General features: G+C 35.1%; 1 protein-coding gene across 6 annotated transcripts in view; it reads right to left on the minus strand.

The window, feature by feature from the left end:
* PHF8 (PHD finger protein 8) overlaps positions 1–23394 on the minus strand; it is a 99544-nt gene that overhangs the window by 19464 nt on the left and 56686 nt on the right. For all 6 annotated transcript variants that reach the window (XM_087427751.1, XM_087427747.1, XM_004443212.3 and 3 more), the window contains one exon: positions 6641–6736. In XM_087427751.1, the coding sequence (XP_087283877.1) occupies positions 6641–6736 (96 nt within the window). The remainder of the gene's footprint in view (positions 1–6640; positions 6737–23394) is intronic.

Raw genomic sequence — 23394 nt, forward strand, 5'->3', positions numbered from 1 at the left:
CTGACGAATGGATAAAGAAGTTGTAGTATACATACACAATGGAATATTAATCAGCCATAAAAAAACAAGGAAATCCTGTCATTTGTAACAACATAGATGGTCTTTGAAGGCATTATGCTAAGTGAAAAAAGTCAGACAGAGAAAGACAAATACAGTCATGGGTTGCTTAATGATGGGGTATGTTCTGAGAAATGTGTCATTAGGCAATTTCGTTGTTGTGCAAACATCATAGAGTGTACTTAGACAAACCTAGTTGGTATAGCCTACCTACATATGTGAAATCTAAAAAACAAACAAAGAAACTCATATAAAAAGAGACCAGATTTGTTGTTACCAGAGGTGGTAGGTGGGGGAAAGGGGGATTGGAGAAAGGTGGTCAAAAGGAACAAACTTCCACTTAGAAGATAAATAAGTACTAAGAATATAATGTACAGTATGATGACTATAGTTAACACTGCTGTATGATATATATGAAAGTTGTTAAGAGAGTAAATCCTAAGAGTTCTCATCACAAGGAAAAAAATCATTTTTTCTTTTTTTTGCTTTCTCTTTATATTGTATCTATATGAGATGCTGGATGGTAACTAAACTTATTGCAGTAATCATTTCACAATATATGTAAGTCAAACCATTATGCTGTAACCTTAAATTTATACAGTGATGTGTGTCAATTATATCTCAATAAAATTGGGAAAAAAAGAGAAAAAACAACTAAAAGAAAGTATTAGAATGATGTTTCACCAAATAGAGAATATCACTAAACAGACATAAATTATAAAAAGGAATCAAGTAGCTATTTTGGAGTTGAAAAGTAAAATAACTGAAATGAAAATTTCGCTAAAAGGTTTCAACAGCAGATTTGAGTGGGCAGCAGGAAGAATTAGTGACCTTGAAGACAGGTCAGTTGAGAATATCCAGTCTGATAAGCAGAAAGATAAAAGAATGAGGAAAATGAGCATAGCCAAAGGGACCTGTAGGATGCCAGCAAATTTACCAACATTTGCATATGAGAGTCCCAGAAGAAGAGAGAGACAGGAGCAGAAATACTATCTAAAGAAATAATGCCTGAAACTTTTCCAAATTTGATGAAAAACATTAATCTACATATCCAATAAGCTCAACCAACTCCAAGTTGGATAAACTCCAAGAGACTATACATCATAACCAAAACCAAAGACAAAGAGAGGATCTTCAATTGAGCAAGACAGAAGCAACTCATAACATACAAGGAATTCTCAATAAGAGTGACAGCTTCTTTATCATCAGAAACCATGGAGGATAAAAAGCAGTGGGATGACATATTCAAAGTGCTGAAAGAAAAACCCTGTCAACCAGGAATTCTAAATCCAGCAAAACTATTCTTCTAAAAAGGAGAGATCAAGACATTTCCAGATAAACAAAAACAGAGTTCATTGCTAGTAGACCGGCCCTATAAGAACTGCTAAAGGGACCTCTTCAGGTTGAAATGAAAGGACATTATACAGTAAATCAAATCCTCACGAATAAAGAGCACTAGCAAAGGTAACTACATAAGTAAATATAAAAGATAGTATAAACATATTTTTTGTTTTATCTCATTTTTTCCTATTAAAAAGACAGCTGCATAAAGCAATAATTATAACTCTATGTTCATGGACATACAACGTATAAAGATGTAATTTGTGACAGTAATAGCATAAATGAGAAAGGAATGGAACTATAAAAGAGCAAAGTTTTTGTATACTATTGAAATTAAGCTGATATTAATCTGAATTAGAATGGAATAAATTAAGACATTAATGTTAATCCTCAGGACAATCACTAAGAAAATAACTGAAATAGATATAGAAAAGAATGGAATTAAAATGAGACACTAGAAAATAGCTATCAAATACAAAAGAAGGCAGTAACGGAAGAATTGAGGAACAAAAAATAAATAAGACATAGAGAAAACAAACAGAAAAATGGACAATTTAAACCCTACTTTGACAGTTATTACATTAAGTATAAATGGATTACATTCTCCAATTAAAAGGCAGAGATTGGCAGAATGGATAAAAAACCATAATCCTACGATACGCTATCTACAAGATACACACTTTAGATTCATACACAGACTGAAAATAAAAGGATGGAAAAAGACATACCATGACAGTACCCAAATGAGAAATGGAATAGCTATACTAATATTAGACAAAATAGACCCTAAGACAAAAATGTTATTAGAGACAAAGAAGGACATTTTATAATGATAAAAGGGTCAATCAATCAATAAGATATAATAAGCATAAACATATATCACCTAACAACAGAGCCCCAAAATACATGAAGCAAAAACTGACTGAATTAAAGGGAGGAACAGATAATTCAACAATAATAGTTGGAGACTTCAATGCCCGACTTTCAATAATGGATAGGAGAATTAGACAGAAGATCAGCAAGGAAACAGAGATGTCATGATATCTGAAATTTCCCTTGATATGCCTTGAAACAAAGGATGAAGCAAATATAGCAAACTGTTAATTATTAAATCTGGGTGATAAATACACGGGTGTTCGCAGTACTAACCTCTCTAATTTTGTGTACATTTGAAAATTTTCATAACAAAAATTTTTTAAACATATAAAAGGGAAAATATTTACTTATTATTCTTGTCTTTGTGACCACATTAATTTGACTATTGTAGCACTATAGTATATTTAAATATCTTATATGGCTAATTTCTTTTCACTTACTTTTTCTATTCTCAAATTCTTTAAACTAATAATACATGTTTACTCTTATAAATTAATTTTGGAATGAGTTCCCCACAAAATTTCATTAGGATTTTGATTTGGCATAGTGTTAAACATATACTAAACACATACATTAAATTAAATGACCCTTTACAACACTCAGTCTTTGTAACTAGGCACATGGTACATCTCTATTCATTCAGATCTTCTTTTATGTCCTCAGTAAAGTTTTGAAGTTTTCTTCATGTAGTTCTCACACACATCTTCTTAAGATTACTCCTGGGTATTTTATATAATTGTTGTTATTGTCAATAGGATCTTTTGTTCTGTGTATTATGGTTATTACTGATATATGACAATTCTTGATTTTTGGATATGTGGTTTATATCCAGTGATTACCCAATTTATTTAATTCTCATATTAGTTCAAACAGTTTTTCAGTTGATTCTTTTGCATTTTCTAATTATACAACCACATCATTTTTTTCACTTGTCAAATACTTATTAAATACTTCCCATGGCCAAGGCACTATGCAAAGTGCTACAGATACAATGATGGACAAAAATATACAGGATTTCCACCCTTAGTGAGCCTCATATCATGATTGTCTGATCTTTTAATTTCTAATAGTTACAGTTGTTTCTGCTTCATTACTAATCATGCTGTCTAGAACTTTTAGAACAATGCTAAATAACAGCAGAGATGATGTGGATATATTTGTCTTATTCCTTATTTTAATGGGAATACCTTTAGTAGAATGCCTCAATCTTTTTTGGGTTAAGAATCCACTTTGAAAACATGATAAAAGTTATTACCTTTCTCTCTAGAGAAATATTGAAGAAATACAGAGATGTTAATTATCTGCTCTCTGAACAGGGAAACAATAGGTAAGATCAACTTTTGATATATAAATATTCAGAATTTTTATGTAGAATGAGGAAAATATACCATAAATAAATTACATATATATATATATATATATATATATATATATATATAAAGGATGACTATTCCCTTTATCAAAAGGGCAATTTGAAAAGCCTGAAGACCAACATGGATAAATGGGCAAAGGTCAGAAATAAAATTTATAAAAGAAGAAATTCTAATGCTAATACAAACATATAGAAAATATTTAGTCAAAGAAATCCAAATTAAATCAATGAGATACTGTTGTTTGCTTGTGAATTACCAAAGATCAAAAGAATATCATGGTGGAGACTGCTTGTTATCAACCTCAGTATCATTCTCCCTTTCTTGCTTACTAAAAAAGACATGACTTTGTGGGACAGCAATGTATCTAGCTAAAAACTACATTTCCTGACCTCCCCAGCAGATAATCTTGGCCATGTGACACAATTTTAGCCACAGAGATATAACAAAATGTAGAACTAAAAACTCCTTGGGCAAGGGCGCTCAGCAGGCCTGTTCCTTTTTCCTTTTGCTCTTCCTCTTCTTCCTGATTGCAACTCAGACCCCTCTGCTGTAGGTAAAGCAGCCATCTTGTGACCTTGAGGGGATAAGCACTCACTAAAGATGCCTGAGAGGTTTCTGTTACTCACAGGCAAACACTATTCCTAACTGATATGCTCAACGCCTGTAAGGATTCATAAACAAGTACTCTCACACATGGCTGGTGGGAGTGTAAACTAGTACAACCTTTCTGGAAAGCAGCTTGGCGATACATATCACGAGCTTTTAAAACATTCATGTTAACAAATTGTATTGGCAAAGGTGTAGGGAAACAGGCACTCTCATGCATTGCTTGTGGGAGTATAAACAATCTCTAAGACGTAATTGTTAAGTGAAAACAGGAAAGCACACAGTGTGTAAAGTATGCTTCCAATTGAGTAAAAAAAGAGAGGGAAAGAAAATATATACCCATATTTACTTGTATATGTATAAACTACCTCTGAAAGGATAAACATCAAACTGATAACAGTGGCTGACCCCAGGTGGGGAACTGGAAGGCTGCAGAGCAGGGGTGGGAGGGAGACTTTTCACTGTATACCCTCATATACTTTGGCCCTTTTAGTCTTTCATGGGGATCCATCCTAAGTAAAAAATCAGAGACACAAACACTTACATATAAAGATATTTACCTCAAATGCTATCACTAATTGTGGAAACTTGGCAATAGGCTAAATGCCCCCACATTAAAGGAGAAGTTAGGTAAAGTAGGTATACCCATGGAATAGAATATTTTGTAGGCATTAAAATATTATTTATAAACAACAGCACAGGGACATGCTTATGATATAATATTAATTTAAAAGGCCATATATATTTATTGTTTTTCAAATTTACAGTCAACCTCTAGTCAATGTAGAGTATTAACTGCAAGACAACATAAATGTTAACAACCTAGACAATGTAAATGAAAGAGTGTGGCTCATAGAAGGTTGGAGGGAGGAAGAAAGAAGCACTACTGTCCATTATCTTAGAAAGTGGGTAATCAAGAGAGACTGACAGAAGCTGATGCAAGGAGAGATAGAGATTAAGCTGATAAACCAAGAAATGGTGGTATAAACCCTATTATCTTGAGTTTTGGAGGAAATTACCAGAAAAATAAGAAACCAGAAACTATGAGGTTGCCTCTTAGGTATGGGATTGGAGGTGGAAAAAGCAGAGGCAGAAGACCATTGCATTTCATCCTGAACTCCTCTATATTATTTGATTTGCTACCAGATATACACATTATTTTGATTAAAAGGCAAAAAATTTTAAAGTAGGACATAAAAAGAAAATGCACAGGAAAAAATACCAGAAGGAAATATGTCAAAATGTTAACAGTGGTTCCTTCTGGGTGGCAGAATCACGGGTGGTTTCTTCTTTACACTTTCCTCTATTTTCTGTATTTTCCAAATTTGCTATTATGCTAATCAGCCAGAAACTACAGGAGAAAATAAAATCAGAAAATAGGTCTGAAGAAAGAAAAAAGAAACATTTGCTGACTGACTCACCGAGAGAACACTCCCAGGACTGCCCTGCCACCCCTCTCTCCCAACCCCAAGCAAACACCAGAAAGGCCAAATAGAGCTGGGTGGGGACAGCGGGCCCTTGGATTCCTGAGGAACCACAGGTACTGAGATGTCAGCACCCTCTGAGGCAGTCTGCTGACCGTAATGGCTCTCAATGTGCTCACATCTCTTTGTATGCATAGGAGGATTTTGCAGCTCCCTCTCTCAGGAGATGGAATGTATTTCTCCACCCCTGGAATCGAGGCTTAGCCATGTAACTTGCTTTGGCCAATGGGACAATAGAAAACATGACACAAACAGAGGCTTCAAAAGTGCTTGCACATTGGGGCTTGTCTTCTCTTGCTGTTCTAAGCCACTAAGTTTTGGGTAGTTTGTAAGCAGCAAAAGCTAACTGACACACCCTCCGATGTGAAAACCATCCAGCCAATGAGATGAATAAAATTCTTTTATTACCCTCTAAATTCCCTGTTCAACTTAATAATCATTCTTTCTTCCTTCCTCAGAGATAGCCTCTCAGCCAGTACAGGTGACAGTCTAAGGAGTCTTGGGCCTTGTAGAGCTCAACAGTGAGCACAATTTCCCTCCTTTGACAACAATAGTACCAAAGAGCTGGGATTATGGCAGCAGAATGTTTTCAGAAGCCTTAGATTGTTTGCTAAAATTTGTTCAAAGTCTTCCTCTTTTCATCTCAAGCCACATAACATTGGAAACAGCATTTCCATTACCTCCAGCTTTGCTGAACTGAGTACACGAACTCTGTGTCTTATTGATCATTTTTGCTCCAGAACCTAACATGGTACCTGGCACACAAGAGGCACTCAATATATGTTTGCCACATAAACAAATGAGTGACTGAATCATGTTCCCATATTAAATATCCCACCTACTCCCAGCCTATTTTTTTCCCCAACCACCCCCACAGAGTTTAAGGACAGAATACTGGATTACCTTTAGGACTCCATGGAGCGTCATCTGAATTCTTCTTTTTCTTGGGTCGAGATTTCAAAGCAGGGTCATCATCATCAGACTCCAGGGAAGGGTAAACTGCAATGAGAGGAAAAAGCAAGGTAAATTAAGATCTCATCCAGAAGGGTGAAAATAGAATGATACCTACCTCAGCTCCTCACACTCCCCTACAAGTGGACCCTTTACTTAATCCATACTCAACTGCAGGAGTCCCTGAAAGTGCCACATACTTTTTATATCTTTCTATTTTTGCACCCTCGCTGCAAATGTCCTCCCAGTGTCATCTAATTCTGATTCACTCACCCAACATCCATTTAGTGAGTAATTTCATAAGTTACTTTACTGACCCTACAAAATTCAGCTGTAAATTCACTTCTTAAAGAAGCTTTCCCTTGGGGCTGGCTCCGTGGCCTAGTGGGTAAGTTTGGCACACTCCGCTTTGGCAGCCTGGGTTCAGTTCCCAGGCATGGACCTACACCATTCATCGGTGGCCATGCTGTGACAGTGACCCACATACAAAATAGAGGAAGATTGGCACAGAAGTTAGCTCAGGGCAAATCTTCCTTAAGCAAAAAGAGGAAGATTGGCAATGGATGTTAGCTCAGGGCAAATCTTCCTCAGCAAAAAAAAAAGTAGCTTTCCCTTGTTCTCCTAATCTGATTCAGATGTCTCTTCAACTCTCCATAGTATCCTGCACACACTTCCATTGGAGTCATTTGTTATATAGTATTTAAGAGATGATTAGTAAATCTGTCACCCACAATTTACTGTGAGGGCAGGGATTTGTATTATTTGATTTCAAACTAAGGAAGCCTAACACAATGCAGAGTAGGTGCTCAGTAAGTGTTTGCTGAATTAATGGAAAGAGAAATGGTACACACAATACTCACACAAAGGGAACAAAAAGAACACTTGGGCTGAATTGGGAAGAAGATTACTGGAAGTGAATGATCTGAATGACAAAACACACATATAAAAGTATCTCATCCTATACAAATACAAACAAACATCCAGTTTTATCACATTCTCCTCACAATCCACATGCAACACCTATAGGATTTAATGGGAAGATGGTCTAGAAAGGTCCTACCGATGAGGTCAAACTGCTGCTGCTACTGCTAAACCTAAAAGAGAAGTAAAATGACAGTGAAAACTTCCTCATAATGACCCTACTCCCACTCCTCCTAATGACCAGCTTCAAACTTCTCTAGAATTCTACTTCATTAGAGGAATCCAGTCTCCTACTTCCTTCCAGAAGGGCCTCTTTGTAGGAAAATGAGTCCATTTTTCAGGTCTTCCTCCTTAAGCAAAGAGGCAAAACCCCTGCCTCCTGACTTATTAAAGAATTTTTTTTTAAAAAAGAGGGATAATTGATTGTCCCTAGAAAGAAATGACTACTGGTAATGGAGTTGTTTGAGAAAGGACCCAACCCTACTAGTCCCAATGGCTGTCAATGTTATTTTGTTGAGTCTGAAAGTTTTTCCACCTCAGGGAAAGAAGTGTGGTATGGTAGAAAGACCTTGAGTCTCAGGATCAAACAGTCACTTTGAGATCCTGGATGGACCCATTAGCTTTATAGCCTAGGAGAACTTTTCTAAGTTTCACTATCTTCACCCGTAAAATTAAAATAATAGATACCACCTGCCTTGCAAAGTTGTGAAGATTGAGGGATACTATGTATAAAGTAACATGCAAAAGGAATTCCATTCAAGGTTCATGTCTTATTCAAGAGGGGATAAGATGTAGATAATAATTAAATCTAGACATTTAAAGAAAATACAAGTTAAAGTATACATATTAAAAATATAAGGATGGAAGGAGTGATGCCTCCCAAAATGGTGGAGTTGGGAGCTCCAAGGATCTGTCCCTCCACTCAAGCAACCATTAAGCTGGCAAAAACTGTAACAATCAACTTTTTTGGGGCTCCAGAATCTAATAAAAAATGTACAATAGGGGAAATGCTTAACAAAGAAAAAGTCTGCTTAATTAAGGCATTTAAAGAAATCTCTGTCAAAAAATCTCAGCTGACAACTGAGGCAATGGAATGGACACTTCAGTGACCAACACAAGGAATGCAGTCTTTCCAAAAAAATCATTTGGAAAGTCTAGTAACTCTAGAAATCATATTTTCTCTCCTCCCCAGAGTTTGCTGTTGTTGCTTATTGTGAGCTGCAGTTATCTGTTTATTTAGTGACTTTCCAAAAGAATCATTTGCAACAACAGCAAACTCTGCGGAGGAAAGAAAATATGATTCCCAGAGTTACCACATTATAACATTCAAAATGTCCAGTTTTCAACAAAAAAATTATGAGGCGTGCAAAAAAAAAAACAAAAAAACAGGAAAGTATATCTCATTTACAGGAAAAAAGAAATTGATAAAAACTGTCCATGAGGAATCCCAGACATTGGACTTACTATAGAAAGACTTTAAGTTAACTGTCTTAAATATGATCAGAGAACCATATCTCAACAAAAAAGAGAATATCAATAAGGAGACAGAAAATATAAAAAAGAACCAAATAGAAATTTTGGAGCTGAAAAGTACAATGGATTGAATTAAAAATTCACTAGAGGGCTGCAACAGCAGATTTTGAGCAGACAGAAGAAAGAATCAACAAACATAAAGAAAGCTCAGTTGAAATTATCCAGCCTGAGGAGCAGAAAGAAAGACCGAAAAAAAAATAAACAAAGGCAAAGGGACCTGTGGGACACTATCAAGCTTACCAACATATTCATATGGGAGTCCCAGCAGGAGAGGAGAGAGAGAAAGAGGCAGAAAGACTCTATGAAGATAAAATGGCCAAAACTTTCCAAATTTTATGAAATACATGAAAACAGACATCTAAGAAGCTCAACAAATTCCAAGTAGGATAAACTCAGAGATCCACACTGAGACACATTATACTCAGACTGTCAATAGACAAAGACAAGGACAGCATCTTCAAAGCAGCAAGACAGAAGCAACTTGTCATCTACAAAGGATCCACAGTAAGATTAACAACCAATTTCTCATCAGAAACAACGGAGGCCAGAAGGCAGTGGGATGATATATTTAAAGTGCTGAAAGAAAAACTGCTAACCAAGACTAATATATCTGGTAAAGCTATCCTTCAAAAATTAAGGCAAATTAAGATATTCACAAATAAACAAAGGCTGGGGGATTTCATCATTAGTAAACCTGCCCTTTAAGAAATGCTAAAGACAGTACTTCAGGCTGAAATAAAAGGACATTAGAGAGTAACTTGAAGCTATATGAAGAAATAAAAAACACCAGTAAAAGTAACTACAGAGGTAAACATAAAAGCCAGTATTGTTGTATTTGTGGTTTCTGACTCTTCTTTTTGTTACCTGTATTATTTAAAATTCCAATGCATAAAACAATAACTATAAATCTATGTCAATAGTAACACAATGTATAAAGATGTAATTTGTGACAAAAGTAATACACATGGGGTGGGAAAGCTGTATATGAGCAGAGTCTTTGTATGCTATGGAAGCTAAATGATATTGATTCAAACTAGACTGTTACAAAGTTAGGATGTTAACAGTAATCCCCAGGGTAACCATTATAAAAATAACTAAAAAAACATACAAAAAAGGAAATGAGGAGTGAATCAATTGGCATGCCACCAAAAAAAAAATCAATTAAACACAAAAGAAAGCAGTAACAGAGGAATTGAGGAACAAAAAAGATATAAAACATAGAGAAAACAAAGAGCAAAATAGCAGAAGTCCTTCCTTATAGATAATCACTTTAAACATAAATGGATTAAATTTACCTTTTAAAAGGCCAAGATTGGTAGAATGGATTAAAAACATGATTCAACTGTATCCTGAATACGAGACTCACATTAGATCCAAAGAAACAACTAGGTTGAAAGTGAAAGCATGGAAAAACTTTATTCATGAAATAGTAATGAAAAAGAGAGCTAGGGTGGTTATACTGATATCTGAAAAAATAGGCTTTTCAGTAAAAAACTGTTACAGGAGGTAAACAAGGGCATTACATATTAATAAAAGGGCCAACCAATCAAGAACATATAACAATTAGAAACATATATGTACCCAACAACTCCTGGATGGCTCCTGGATGGGGGCTGGTCACCAGAAAGACCAAGCCATGATTAGAAGTTTGGAATTTTCAGCCCCACGCCCCATCCTCCAGAGAGGGGAAAAGGGCTGGAAATGGAGTTAATAATTGATCATGCCTACGTGAGGAAGGCTCCATAAAAATCCCTAAGTTACAGGGTTGAGGGACCTTCTAGGTCGGTGAGCACATGGAGGTGCTGGGAAAGTGGTGTGCCCAGAGAGGGCATGGAAGCTCCACACCCTTTCCCACATACCTTGCCCTATGCATCTCCTCCATCTAGATGTTCACCTGTATCCTTTATCATATGCTTTTATAATAAACTAGTAAACAGTAAGTAAACTGTTTTCCTGAGTTCTGTGGGCCACTCTAGCAAATTAATTGAACCCAAGGAGGGAGTCATGGGACCCTCAGATTTCCAGCCTATTTTCAGAAGACAGATGACAACCTGGACTTGCAGTTGGCATCTGGAAGTGGGGTGGGAGCTGTATTGTGGGACTAGGCCCTTAAGCTGTAGGATCTGATGCTATCTACAGGTAGATAGTGTCAGAATTAGTTGAATTGTAGGACACCCAGCTGGGGTCACAGAGAACTGCTTGGGGGAGAAAAACTCCCACACATCTGGTATCAGAAGTGTGAGTGTGGTAGTAGCATGGGAGTAAAGGAGAAACACAGGAGGAGGAAGGACTGAGGTAGTTTTTTAATACACAGGAGGCAAAGAAGGGCATTACATATTAATAAAAGGGTCAATCAATCAAGAACATATAACAATTATAAAGACATATACACCCAACAACAGAGCTCCAAAATATATGAAGCAAACATTGAAAGAATTGAAGGGAGAAACAGTTTCACAATAATAGTTGAAGACTGAAATGGAAGACTTGAACAACACTATAAACCAACTATACCTAACAGACATATACAAACACTCCACTCAAAAAAAGCAGAATACACATTTTTCTCAAGTGCACATGGAACATTCTCCAGAACAGACCATATTTTAACCTGCAAAACAAGTCTCAATAAATATTAAAAGACTAAAATCATATAAAGTATCTTCTCCAACCACAATGGAATAAAACTAGAAATCAGTAACAGAAAGGTAACTGGAAAATTCATAAACAGGTGGAAATTAAACAACATACTCTGAAGCAACCAATAGGTCAAAGAAGAAATCACAAGTGTGATTAGAAAAACTCTGAGATAAATGAAAATAAAAACACAACATACCAAAACCTAGGGGATGCAGCAAAAGCAGTGCTCAGAGAGAAATTTATACCTGTAAATACCTACATTACTAAAAAAGAAGAAAGATCTCAAATCAGTAACCTAACTTTACACCTTAAGAAACTAGAAAAAGAACAAACTAAATCAAAAGCTAACAGAAGGTAGGAAATAATAAAGATTTAAGAAGAGATAAATAAAATAGAGAATGGAAAAATAATAGAATCAATGAAAGCAAAAGTTGGTTCTTTGAAAAAAGATGAACAAAATAAGCAAATATTTAGCTAGACTGACAGAAGAGAGAAGACATAAATACCTAAAATGAGAAATGAAAGTGGGAACATTACTGCAGACTTTACAGAAATAAAAAGGATTGTAAGAGATTACTAAGAACAATTGTATGCCAACAAATTAGATAAACTATATAAAATTGACAAATTCCTAGAAGCACACAAATCACCTAAACTGACTTAAGAAGAAATGGAAAATCTCAACCAACTTATAACAAGTACAGAGATTAAATCAGTATTCAAAAAGCTTCCAACAAAGAAAAGTTCAGGACCAGATGGCTTCACTGGTGATTTCTACCAAGGATTTAAAGAATTAAATCAATCCTTGTCAAACTCTTCCAACAAATAGAAAAGGAGGGAACCATCCTAACTCATTCTACGAGGCCCTGATAGCAAAGCCAGAAAAAGATACTACAGGAAAAGAAAACTACAGACCAATATGCTTTATGAATATTGATATAAAAATCCTCAACAAAATACTAGCAAACCAAATTCAGCAGCCTATTAAAAGGATTATACACCCTAACCAAGAAGAATTTACCACAGGAATGCAAGAGTGATTCAACATAAGAAAATCAATCAAACAACCTAAGTGTCCATTAACAGATGAATGGATAAAGAAAATGTTGTATATATATAATGGAATACTATTCAGCCATAAAATATAAGGAAATCATGCCATTTGTGACAACATGGATGGAGCTTGAGGGCATTATGCTAAGTGAAATAAGTCAGAGAAAGGCAAATACTGTATGATCTCATATGTGAAATCTAAAAACAAAAAACAAAAAGCCTCATAAAAAAGAGACCAGATTTGTGGTTACCAGGGGGAAAGGAGTAGGGAATGGGAGAACTGGATGAAGGTGGTCAAAAGATACAAACTTCTAGTTATAAGATAAATAAGTACTAGGGATATAATGTACAACACGAGGACTATAGTTAACACTGCTGTATGGTATATTTGAAAGTTGCTAAGAGAATAGATCCCAAAAGTTCTCATCACAAGGAAACAACTTTCTTTTTCTTTTTTTTTTGGATCTACAGTCGTGTGCCACATAATGATGTTTCGGTCGATGATGGACTGCATATACAACAGTGGTCCCATAAGATTACTACCATACAGCTTAGGTGTGTAGTAAGCTATACCATCTAGGTTTGCCTAGGTAAGTACACTCTATGATGTTCGCACAACAAAATTGCCTGTTAACAATACATTTCTCAGAACATATGCCCATTGTTAAGTGACACATGACTGTATATGAGATGATGCTCATTAACTAAACTTACTGTGGTAATCATTTCACAATATATGCAAGTCAAGCCATTATGCTGTACACTTTAAACTTATACAATGTTGTATGTCAATTACTTCTCAATAAAACTGAAAGAAAAAAGAAATAAATGATATTTTTCAAAACTGTATGAAGAAGATTAAAGTCATTTAAGGTTTAATGACAAAAATATATTTTCTTTTTCCAAAAAAAAAGAAAATCAATCAAGAAAATACACCACATTAATAAAATCAAAGAAAAAACATAATCCTCTCAGTCTATGCAAGAAAAGCATTTGACAAAATCCAACACCCGTTCAAGATAAAAATACTCAGAAAACTAGAAATAGATATTTTTAGATTCCACACTTCAATATGGTAACAGGTGTTTGTGAAGACCCACAACTAACATCACATTCCATAGTGAAAGACTGAAAGCTTTCCCCTAAGATCAAGAATGAGACAAGGATGCTCACTTTCACCACTACTATTAAACATTGTACTGGAAGTTCTATCCAGAGCAATTAGCTAAGAAAAAAATAAAAGGCATTCAAATTGGAAAGGAAGAAATGAAACTATTTGCAGATTACCTTATTCTATGTATAGAAAATCCTAAAGAATCTTCAAAAAAACTATTAGAGCTATTAATAGAATTCAGTAAAGTTACAGGCTACAAGATCAACATATAAAAATCAATTGTGTTTCTATATACTAGCAATGAACAATATGTAAAGGAAATTAAGAAAACAATTCCATTTGCAACTGCATCAAAAAAAATAAGTAGCAATAAATTTAACCAAGGAGGTGTAAGACTTATATACTGAAAACTACAAAACATTACTGAAAGAAATTAAAGAAGACCTAAATAAATGGAAAGACATCCCATATTCATAGATTGGATGTCTTAATATTTTTAAGATGGCAATACTACCCAAAGCATTCTACACATTCAATCCAATTCCTATAAAAATATCAATGGCTTTCTTTGCAGAAATGGAAAAGTTGAACCTAAAATTCAAATGGAATTGCAAGGGACCCTGAACAGCCTAAACAATCTTGAAAAAGATGAATAAAGTTGGAGGATTCACATTTCCCAATTTTAAAACTTACTACCAAGTTACAGTAATCTACACACTGTAGTATTGGCAAAACGACAGACATACAGATCAATGGAATAGAATTGAGAGTCCAGAAAGGAACCCATACATCTATAGTCAACTGATTTTTGACAAGGGTGACAAGAGCATCCAATGGGGAAAGGACAGTCTCTTTAAGAACTGGTATTAGACAAAGAGAAACAGTAAAAAACTCAATTGATAAATTAAAATGCAATACTAAAAATTATTCAAATAATCCAAATGAAGGCAGGAAATGAGAAATAAAAAGCAGATGTAATAAAGAAAAAAGAAATAAGAAAATGGTAAGCCTTCATCTGAACATATCATTAATTACATTAAATGTAAATGATCTAAAAACAGCAATTAAAAGACAGAGATTATCAATAAGGATTTTTCAAAAACCACAAGATTCAACTAAATGCTGTCTAGAAGAAACTCATTTTAAATGTAATCATATAGGTAAGTTAAAAATAAAAGGATATAAAAAGATATACAATATCAACACTAATTAAAGAAAGTTGGATTGGCTATATCATCAGAAAAGGAACTTCAGACCAAGGAAAATTACCAGAGTAAACAGGGATATAACATGACGACAAGACGGTGAACTCAACAGGAAGACATAACAATCGTAAATGTGGATGCACCTAACAGCAGAGTTTCCAAATATATGAAACAAAAATTGATGGAACTAGAATAAAAGGGGAAATAGATAAAGCCTCAATTATACTTGGAGACTTCAAGACATCTCTCTCAGTAATCGATAAAACAAGTAGACAGAAAATCAGCAAGGATATAGAACATCACCATCAATCAACTTGATCTAATTGAAATTTATAGAACACTTGTAGTGTAAGCCCTGGCAGTTGTTTTTTTCTGTTTTGTAATGCAAGTGCCTGATTTCAGCTTTGATTGCCAAGGCATCCATTTCAAAGAGGCATCCATTTTGAGAGGGCTATCTTGAATAAACACATTGCCAGCCATACAACTAGATAAAGAGCCAGGTCACCTCCCTGCACTGAGGCTCCCTTGTTTTAGAAATCTTGTTTGATTACAATAAGTGATAATTTGGGGCCACCTGGGTTTTTTTTTCTCTTCTCTCACTTTAAATTCCCACTCTTATGTTTTAAATTCATCAATAAAGAGTGAGCCCACAAAACCCTAGGCACCCCCCTTGACTCCATTAAAGCCAAACTCCAGGCCTGTACATTCTCTCTTTCTCTCTACCTATGGCCTCACTGTGTGGCCCCAAGTGTGCTGTGTAATTTCCAGGTCCTATGAGTAATAAACCTTTATTTTTTCAAAGTTTCCTGATGGTTATTGCTGAAGGGCAATAAGTGCTGATCTCACAATCATAAGAACCACAAGGGCCAGTCCAACCACAATATCAGTTATTAAAGGCTGAGACAGGCACAAAACAACACTCAACCCGACAATAGCAGAATACACATTCTTCTCAAGTTCACAACACAAAATTATCAATATAGACAAACCCTGGGTAGTAAAACAAGTCTTGATAAATTTTAAATGAAACCAAACAGCTGGTCCTGTGAAAAGATCAATTAAATTGATAAAACACCAGTAAGAATGACAAAGGAAAATAAAAGACGACACAAATAACTAATATCAAGAATTAAAAGGGAGATACCACTAAAGACATCACAGACATTAAATGGATAATAGGGGCATACTACAAAGAACTCTATGCCCATAAATCCTACAATTTAGCTGAAATGGACCAATTTTTTGAATGATACAAACTATCAAAACTTACCCAAGATGAAATAGATAACCTGAATAATCCTGTATCTACTAAAGAAAATAAATCCATAGTTAAAACCTGAAAAAGAAATTTCTAGGCCCAGATGGTCTCACTCACAAATTCTACTAAACATTTAAAAAAGAAAAAAAAAGAAACACTAATTCTACACAACCTCTTCTAGAAAATAGAAGAGGAGGGAACACTTCCCAACTCATTCTTTGAGGGTATCATTGCCCTGATACCAAAACTAAAGACAGAGAGTACAAGAAAAGAAAATTACAGACCAATATCATTCATGAACATAGACATAAAAATGCTGAGTGAAATATTAGTAAATCAAGTTCAATAATATATAAAGAGAATAATACACCATTATCAAGAAAGGTCTATCCTGTGATTTGAAGTCTGGTTCAATATTTGAAAATCAATCAATGTAACCTACCATATTAATACACTAAAGAAGAAAAACCACATGATCATATCCACTGATGGAACAAAAACACTGGGCAAAATTCAACATCCATTTATAAAAAACTTTCAGCAAAATAGGAATAGAAGTGAACTTCCTTAATCTCATAACCTACAGCTAACATCATAATAGTGAAAAGACTGAATGCTTTCCCTCCTTAGACTGGGAACAAGGCAAGGGTGTTCACTCTCACCACATTGTGCTTGAAATCTTAGTCAGAATAAACATGCAAGAAGAAAAAAAGACATATGGATTAGAAAGAAATTAAAACTGTCCCTACTTTCACATGACATGATCATCTATACAAAAAAATACCAAGAATATACCAAAAAAAACCTCCTAGAATTAATAAGTGAGTTTACCAAGGTTGCATGATACAAGGTCAACACACAAAAATCAATCATATTTATATGTACTAACAATAAACAAATGGGAACCAAAGGTTAAAACATGGTACCATTTATAATATCTCCTAAAAATACAGAACTTAGGGATAAATCTAACAAAACATGTGCAGGATCTGCATGCTGAAAACTATAAAACACTGATGAAAGAAATTTTTAAAAGTCTAAATGTGGATGGACATACCATGTACATAGATTAGAAGACTCAATATACCTAAGGTGACAATTCTATTGCAGTTGTTACAGAAAACAGTTTGGTGGTTCCTCAAAGAGTTAAACATAGAATTATCCTATAACCTAGCAATTCTACTCCTACGTTTATGCCCAAGAGAAATGAAAACCTATGTCCCCACAGAAACATGCATCCAAATGTTTACAGCAGCATTATTCTTAACAGCCAAAAGGTGGAAATAACCCAAATGCCCATCAGCAGATGAATGGATAAACAAATTGTGGTATATCCATACAATGGAATACTATTCAGGCATAAAAAGGAACAAAATACTGACACATGCTACAACTTGGATGAACCTTGAAAACATTATGCTAAGTGAAAGAAGCCAGACACAAAAGGTCACATAGTATATGATATATCCATAATAGGCAAATCCATACAGACAGAAAACAGATTAGTGGTTACCAGGGGAAGAGGGGAGGAGGACATGGGGGAACAATTACTTAATAGATACAGGGTGTTTTCTGAGGTGGTGAACATGTCTTGGAAACAGCGAGAGGTGGTGTTTGCACCACATTGTGAATGCACTAAATGTCACTGAATCGTACACTTTAAAATGGTTAATTATGTGTTATGTGAATTTCACCTCAATAAAAAATAAAGATGTCAATTCTCCGTGAATTGACCTATAGATTTAACAAAATTCCAATCAACATCTCAGCAGAAATTTTTGTGGATTCAAATTGACTCTAAAATGTATATGGATAGGAAAAATTGAAGAAATCATATTACTTGATTTTAAGAATCACTATAAAGTTAAAGTAATAAAAGCAGTGAGGTATTGACAAAGGGACAGACACATAGATCAATGAAAAAGAATAAAACAATTCAGAAACAGACCCATACAAATATGGCCATTCACTTTTTGACAAAGCTACAAATGGAAGCGAATGGAAAAAAAGACAGTCTTTTCAACAAATGGTGTTGGAACAGTTGGACATCCATATGCCAAAAAAAAAAAGGTGAACCTCAACCTAAACATCATACCTTATATACAAATTTATTCAAAATGGATCATGGATAGAAATGTAAAACCTAAAACCATAAAATTTTTAGATGAAAAAAGAGGAGAAAATTGTTATGACCTGAGGTTTACAGAAACAGTTGTTAAATAAGACACCAAAAGCATAATCCATAAAAGATAAAATTGATAAACTGGACTTTCTAGAAAATGTGTTTGCTTTAAGAAAGAAAGTGTTAAGAGAATGAAAGACAAGCTACAGACTGGGAGAAAATATTTGTAAATCATATACCTAACAAGAGACTTGAATTTAGACTACATAAAGAACTTTCAAAGCTCAACAATTAAGAAAAAAAATAACTCAATTAAAAAATGGGCAGAAGTCATTCAAAGTGTCTGTTTAAAGATATTTCAGAAAAAGAAGATATATGTATGAATGACAAATAAATACATGAAAAGATGTTCAACATCATTAACCATTAGATGAGCCATTAAATGAGATATCACTACATGCTTATTAGGATGGCTAAAATAAATATACTGACAATACCAAGTACTGATAAACATGCAGAGCAATTGGAACTCTCACACATTGCTGGTGGGAATGTAAAATGGCACCAACACTCTGGGAAACAGTTTGGTAGTTTCTTTCAAAGTTAAAGTATCCACTGCTCATACTGCCCAGGAATCCCACGCCTAGGTATTTACCCTAGAGAAATGAAAACTCATGTTCACACAAAAGCCTGCACACGAATGTTCACAGCAGCTGAATTCATAATCACCCAAAGCTGTAAACAACACAAATGTCCTTCAATGGGTGAATGAATAAAGAAACTGTATATCCATACAATGGAATACTACTCAGCAATAAAAAGGAACAAGCTATTGATATGCAATGACATGGATGAATCTTAAAGGCATTATACTGAGTTAAAGAAGCCAGTCTCAAAATATTACGTACTGTATAATTCCATTTACATGACATTCTGGCAAAGGCAAAATCACAGTGATGGAGAACAGATCAGTGGTTGCAGGGGTTAGGGGTAGAAGGAGGGCATAACTACTAAGGGATAACATAATGGAGTTTGGGGGGATTCTGTATCCTCATTGTGGTGGTGGTGGTGGTGACGGTTACAAGAATCTAAACATGAGTATACCAACAAAGCCAATTTTACTTCATGCTAATTTAAAAAATAAAATTTAAAAAACTCTATTAAAAGAGAAAACAGACTGAAAATAAATGAACAGAGCTTTCAACTCAAGATGTTGTACAAAAACCATGAAGAAAAAGGAATAAAATAAAACCAGAAATTAATAGTAAACAAACACCAAATAAACATTAGAGATCATTAGTAATCAAATAAACTAGACAAACTACAGTCATGTGCCACATAACAACATTTCAGTAAATGAAGGACTGCATATACGATGGTGGTCCCATAAGATTAGTACCATGTAGCTTAGGTGTGTAGTAGGCTATACCATCTAGGTTTGTGTAAGTACACCCTATGATGTTCACACAATGATAAAATCACCTAACAACACATTTCTCAGAATGTATCCCTGTCATTAAGCAATGCATGACAGTACTGTTAAACACCATGATCAAGTACAGCTAATCCCATGAAGGAAACGTCAATTCAAAATCAGTAATTCTATTAATGTAAATCACCATTAACAAATTAACAGATAAAAAAACATGTATTTATATCAAAAGATGTCAAAAAAAACATTTGAGAAAACCTAATTCCACTCCTGATTTTAAAACAAACAAAAATCGCTCAAACTAGAGACGGAGACTCCCCTGAACTTTGAGAGTAATCTACCAGAGACCTACAGAGCTCTATATATTAAGTGGAGAAATATTGGTACCTTTAAAGTCAGAAACAAAACAACGATGCTCCCTCTCACCATTACTACTCAACACTGTAAATAAAACTAGAAAAATCTAGAGGTATGAATACTAGAAAGGGGATCTTATTGGCTGAATTGTATCCCCCTCAAAATTCAAATGTTGAATTCCTAACCGTAGTACCTCAGAATACGACTGTATTTGGAAATAAGGCTTTTAAAGAGGTAATTAAGTTAAAATGAGGCTACTAGGGTGGGCCCTAATCCAATATGATTGGTGTTCTTTTAAGAAGAGGAGACTTGGATATACAGAGGGACACCAGGGGCCCATGTGCACAAAGGGATGCCCACATGAAGAGGCAGCAAGAGGGTGGTCATCTGCAAGCCAAGGAGAGGCCTCAGGAGAAACCAACCCTACTAGCACTTTGATCTTGGACTTCCAGCCTCCAGAACTGAGAGAGAATAAATTTCTGTTGTCTAAGCCTGTGGTATTGTGTTGTCTAAGTCTGTGGTATTTTGTTATGGCAGCTCTAGCAAACTAAGACAGGGGACATAGATCACCTACTTCAAGAACCCAAGACAATTAACTGAAAAACTAATAGAACTAATAAGAGTATAGTAAGACAATCCAATACAGGATCAATATGGAAAAATCAATTATTTTCCTGCATACTAGCAACAGCCAATTGGAAAATGTAATAGGTAAAAAGGTGCCGCTTTTAATAAGAACCAAACTATAAAATAAAATACCTAGGGATAAACTGAAGAAGAAATATACAAGAAAACCTGAATAAATGGAGAAAGAGACCACGTTTGAAGATAGAAGGACAAGATGGCTTGTTTTGTGATTGCTCATACCCAAAAGGTAAACAGCAGAATGACATCAATGCCATCCAGAAGTTGCACTGGTTCAAAAGCAATTTTCCCTGGCATATTGTTTTTAAATAATCAGTGGCAAATTTTCTCACAATTACAAAGAAAGCCTTAGCAATACATGAAGACATACAGACAAAAGCTAAAAATTCTGCAATAGTGCCTCCCATCAGAGGAAGAGCAAATGGTAGTTCTGTTTTCTACAAAATTAAGCTCTATTGGGAGAGGAGGATGGCTGAGAGAGCAGATGAAAAAGTTGTAAAGACACTATCCCCTGTGTTTAAAGAAAAAAAAAAGATTGCTGAAGGCTAGGTCCTGGATCAGATTTTAATTTGATGAGGTTGGTATCTATCTTATTAAGCAAATGCCCTCAAGAACCTACATCTTGGAAGGAGGAAACCCGAGCCCAGGGTTTAAGGTTACAAAAGATCCACTGACTCTGATGCTGGGTGCAAATGCCAATGGGCTGTAACTGGGCAAGGATTATTATCAGGACTGTCATTATTTGGATCAGTGTTTTGGCTTCAAAGTCACAGAGATTTTGAGGGGTGTGCCCCTAACCCTCTTTTTCTTATAAGCCCTATTATTTTTAGTGTACAAATTTTCAGGACATGAAGTTTTTCAGGAATGCATACATCCCATTACAGCAGAAAGGCTTCTGATGAAAGATGTCTCCATAAATTAATCTAGAAATGCCATGCAATTCTAATAAAAAATCCTAATAGGATTTTTCACCGAATTTGATAAGCTGATTCTAAAATCCATCTGGACTAGAAAAAGCTCAATAATGCCCTAGAAATTCTGGAAAAATAACAAGTAGGTAGGTATCTCCTTGTTAAACTGCCTTTGTAGTGTTGCTGGGCAAAGCAGGGAGGGGGAGGGGAAAGCAGAGGCTGAGTAAGCTGTTTGTTCTGAGGGGACTAGTTAGACTAGGTCTGGATGTCTTGGCTGTAGGTCGATGTGATTGTCTGCTGAAGGTAGGGTGGGTGGCCAGGGGAACTTGGCACGCCCCTAAGACCAATCACAGCTTACCCCAGAGACGGGCTTGCTGAGAGCATCTGAGCTCTCCTCAGGTCTAAAGCAAGTTCTGCAGAGGGGATCTGCCCTGCCAGACACAAGGCCTATAGTAACTAACCTACGTGGCATTACCACAGGAATAAGACAAATTGATTTTATGGAACAGAACAATATTAACAATATCTAACACGCAGCAGTTATCATGTGCTGGGCAATGTTCTAAGTGCTTTATGTATATTAATTCATTTAATCCTCACAACAACCTATGAGGTAGGTACTATTATCACAGAGAGGCACAGAGAGGTTAACTAGCTTGCCCAAGGTCACATAGCTATTAAGGGATAGAAGTGGGAATAAAGTAGAAAAACAAATCCACATATATATAGGAATTTAGTTTATGACAAAAGTGAAACTTCAAATCAGGAGGATAATGGCGAACTAGTCAACAAATGGTGTTGAGGCAAATGACTATCCACATGGAGAAAAGTAAACTTAGATTCTTACCTCCCACAATTCACAAAACTTAATTCCAGATAAAGAGCTAAAATTTTAACTTCTATACAAGTTTTGGGTGAAAATAAGAAAGACTTCTTACACAAGACATAAAATACAAAAAAATTGATAAAGATGACTATGTAAAAACTGAAATCTTCTACATGCTAAAAAACACAATAAAATTAAAATACAAACAACAGACCAGGAGGAAATATTTTTCAACATTTCCAGAACATATAAAAAACACTCCAACAAATGTAGAATATATAAAGAACTCCTAAAAATCAATAAGAAAAACAAACATCCTAATAGAAAAATGGGTGAAAGACTGAATAGATAATTCACAGAAAAGGAATAAAGAGCCAATAAACACATAAAACAAACAAACTGAGACACCATTTTTTGCCATCAGATTGGCAAAAATTAAAAAGGCTAACATCCACTGCTGATAAGGCTGTAGGGAAACAGGTATTTCTCATACACTGCTCATATACCGGCCCTTTTGGAGGGGAATTTGGCACTATTAACATTTATTTTACACATATCCTTCAGCCCAGCAGGTCTAGCTACCCTAGAGAAATGTTAACTGGCACATGGGCACAAAGGGTTATTTACAAGAATTTTCATTGCAGCATTGCTAGTAACACTAAAATATTAGAAACAACCTCAATGTTAAC

This window comes from Ceratotherium simum, chromosome X, assembly GCF_057802395.1.
Source record: "Ceratotherium simum simum isolate JZ-2026a chromosome X, ASM5780239v1, whole genome shotgun sequence".
Classification (NCBI taxonomy): domain Eukaryota; kingdom Metazoa; phylum Chordata; class Mammalia; order Perissodactyla; family Rhinocerotidae; genus Ceratotherium; species Ceratotherium simum.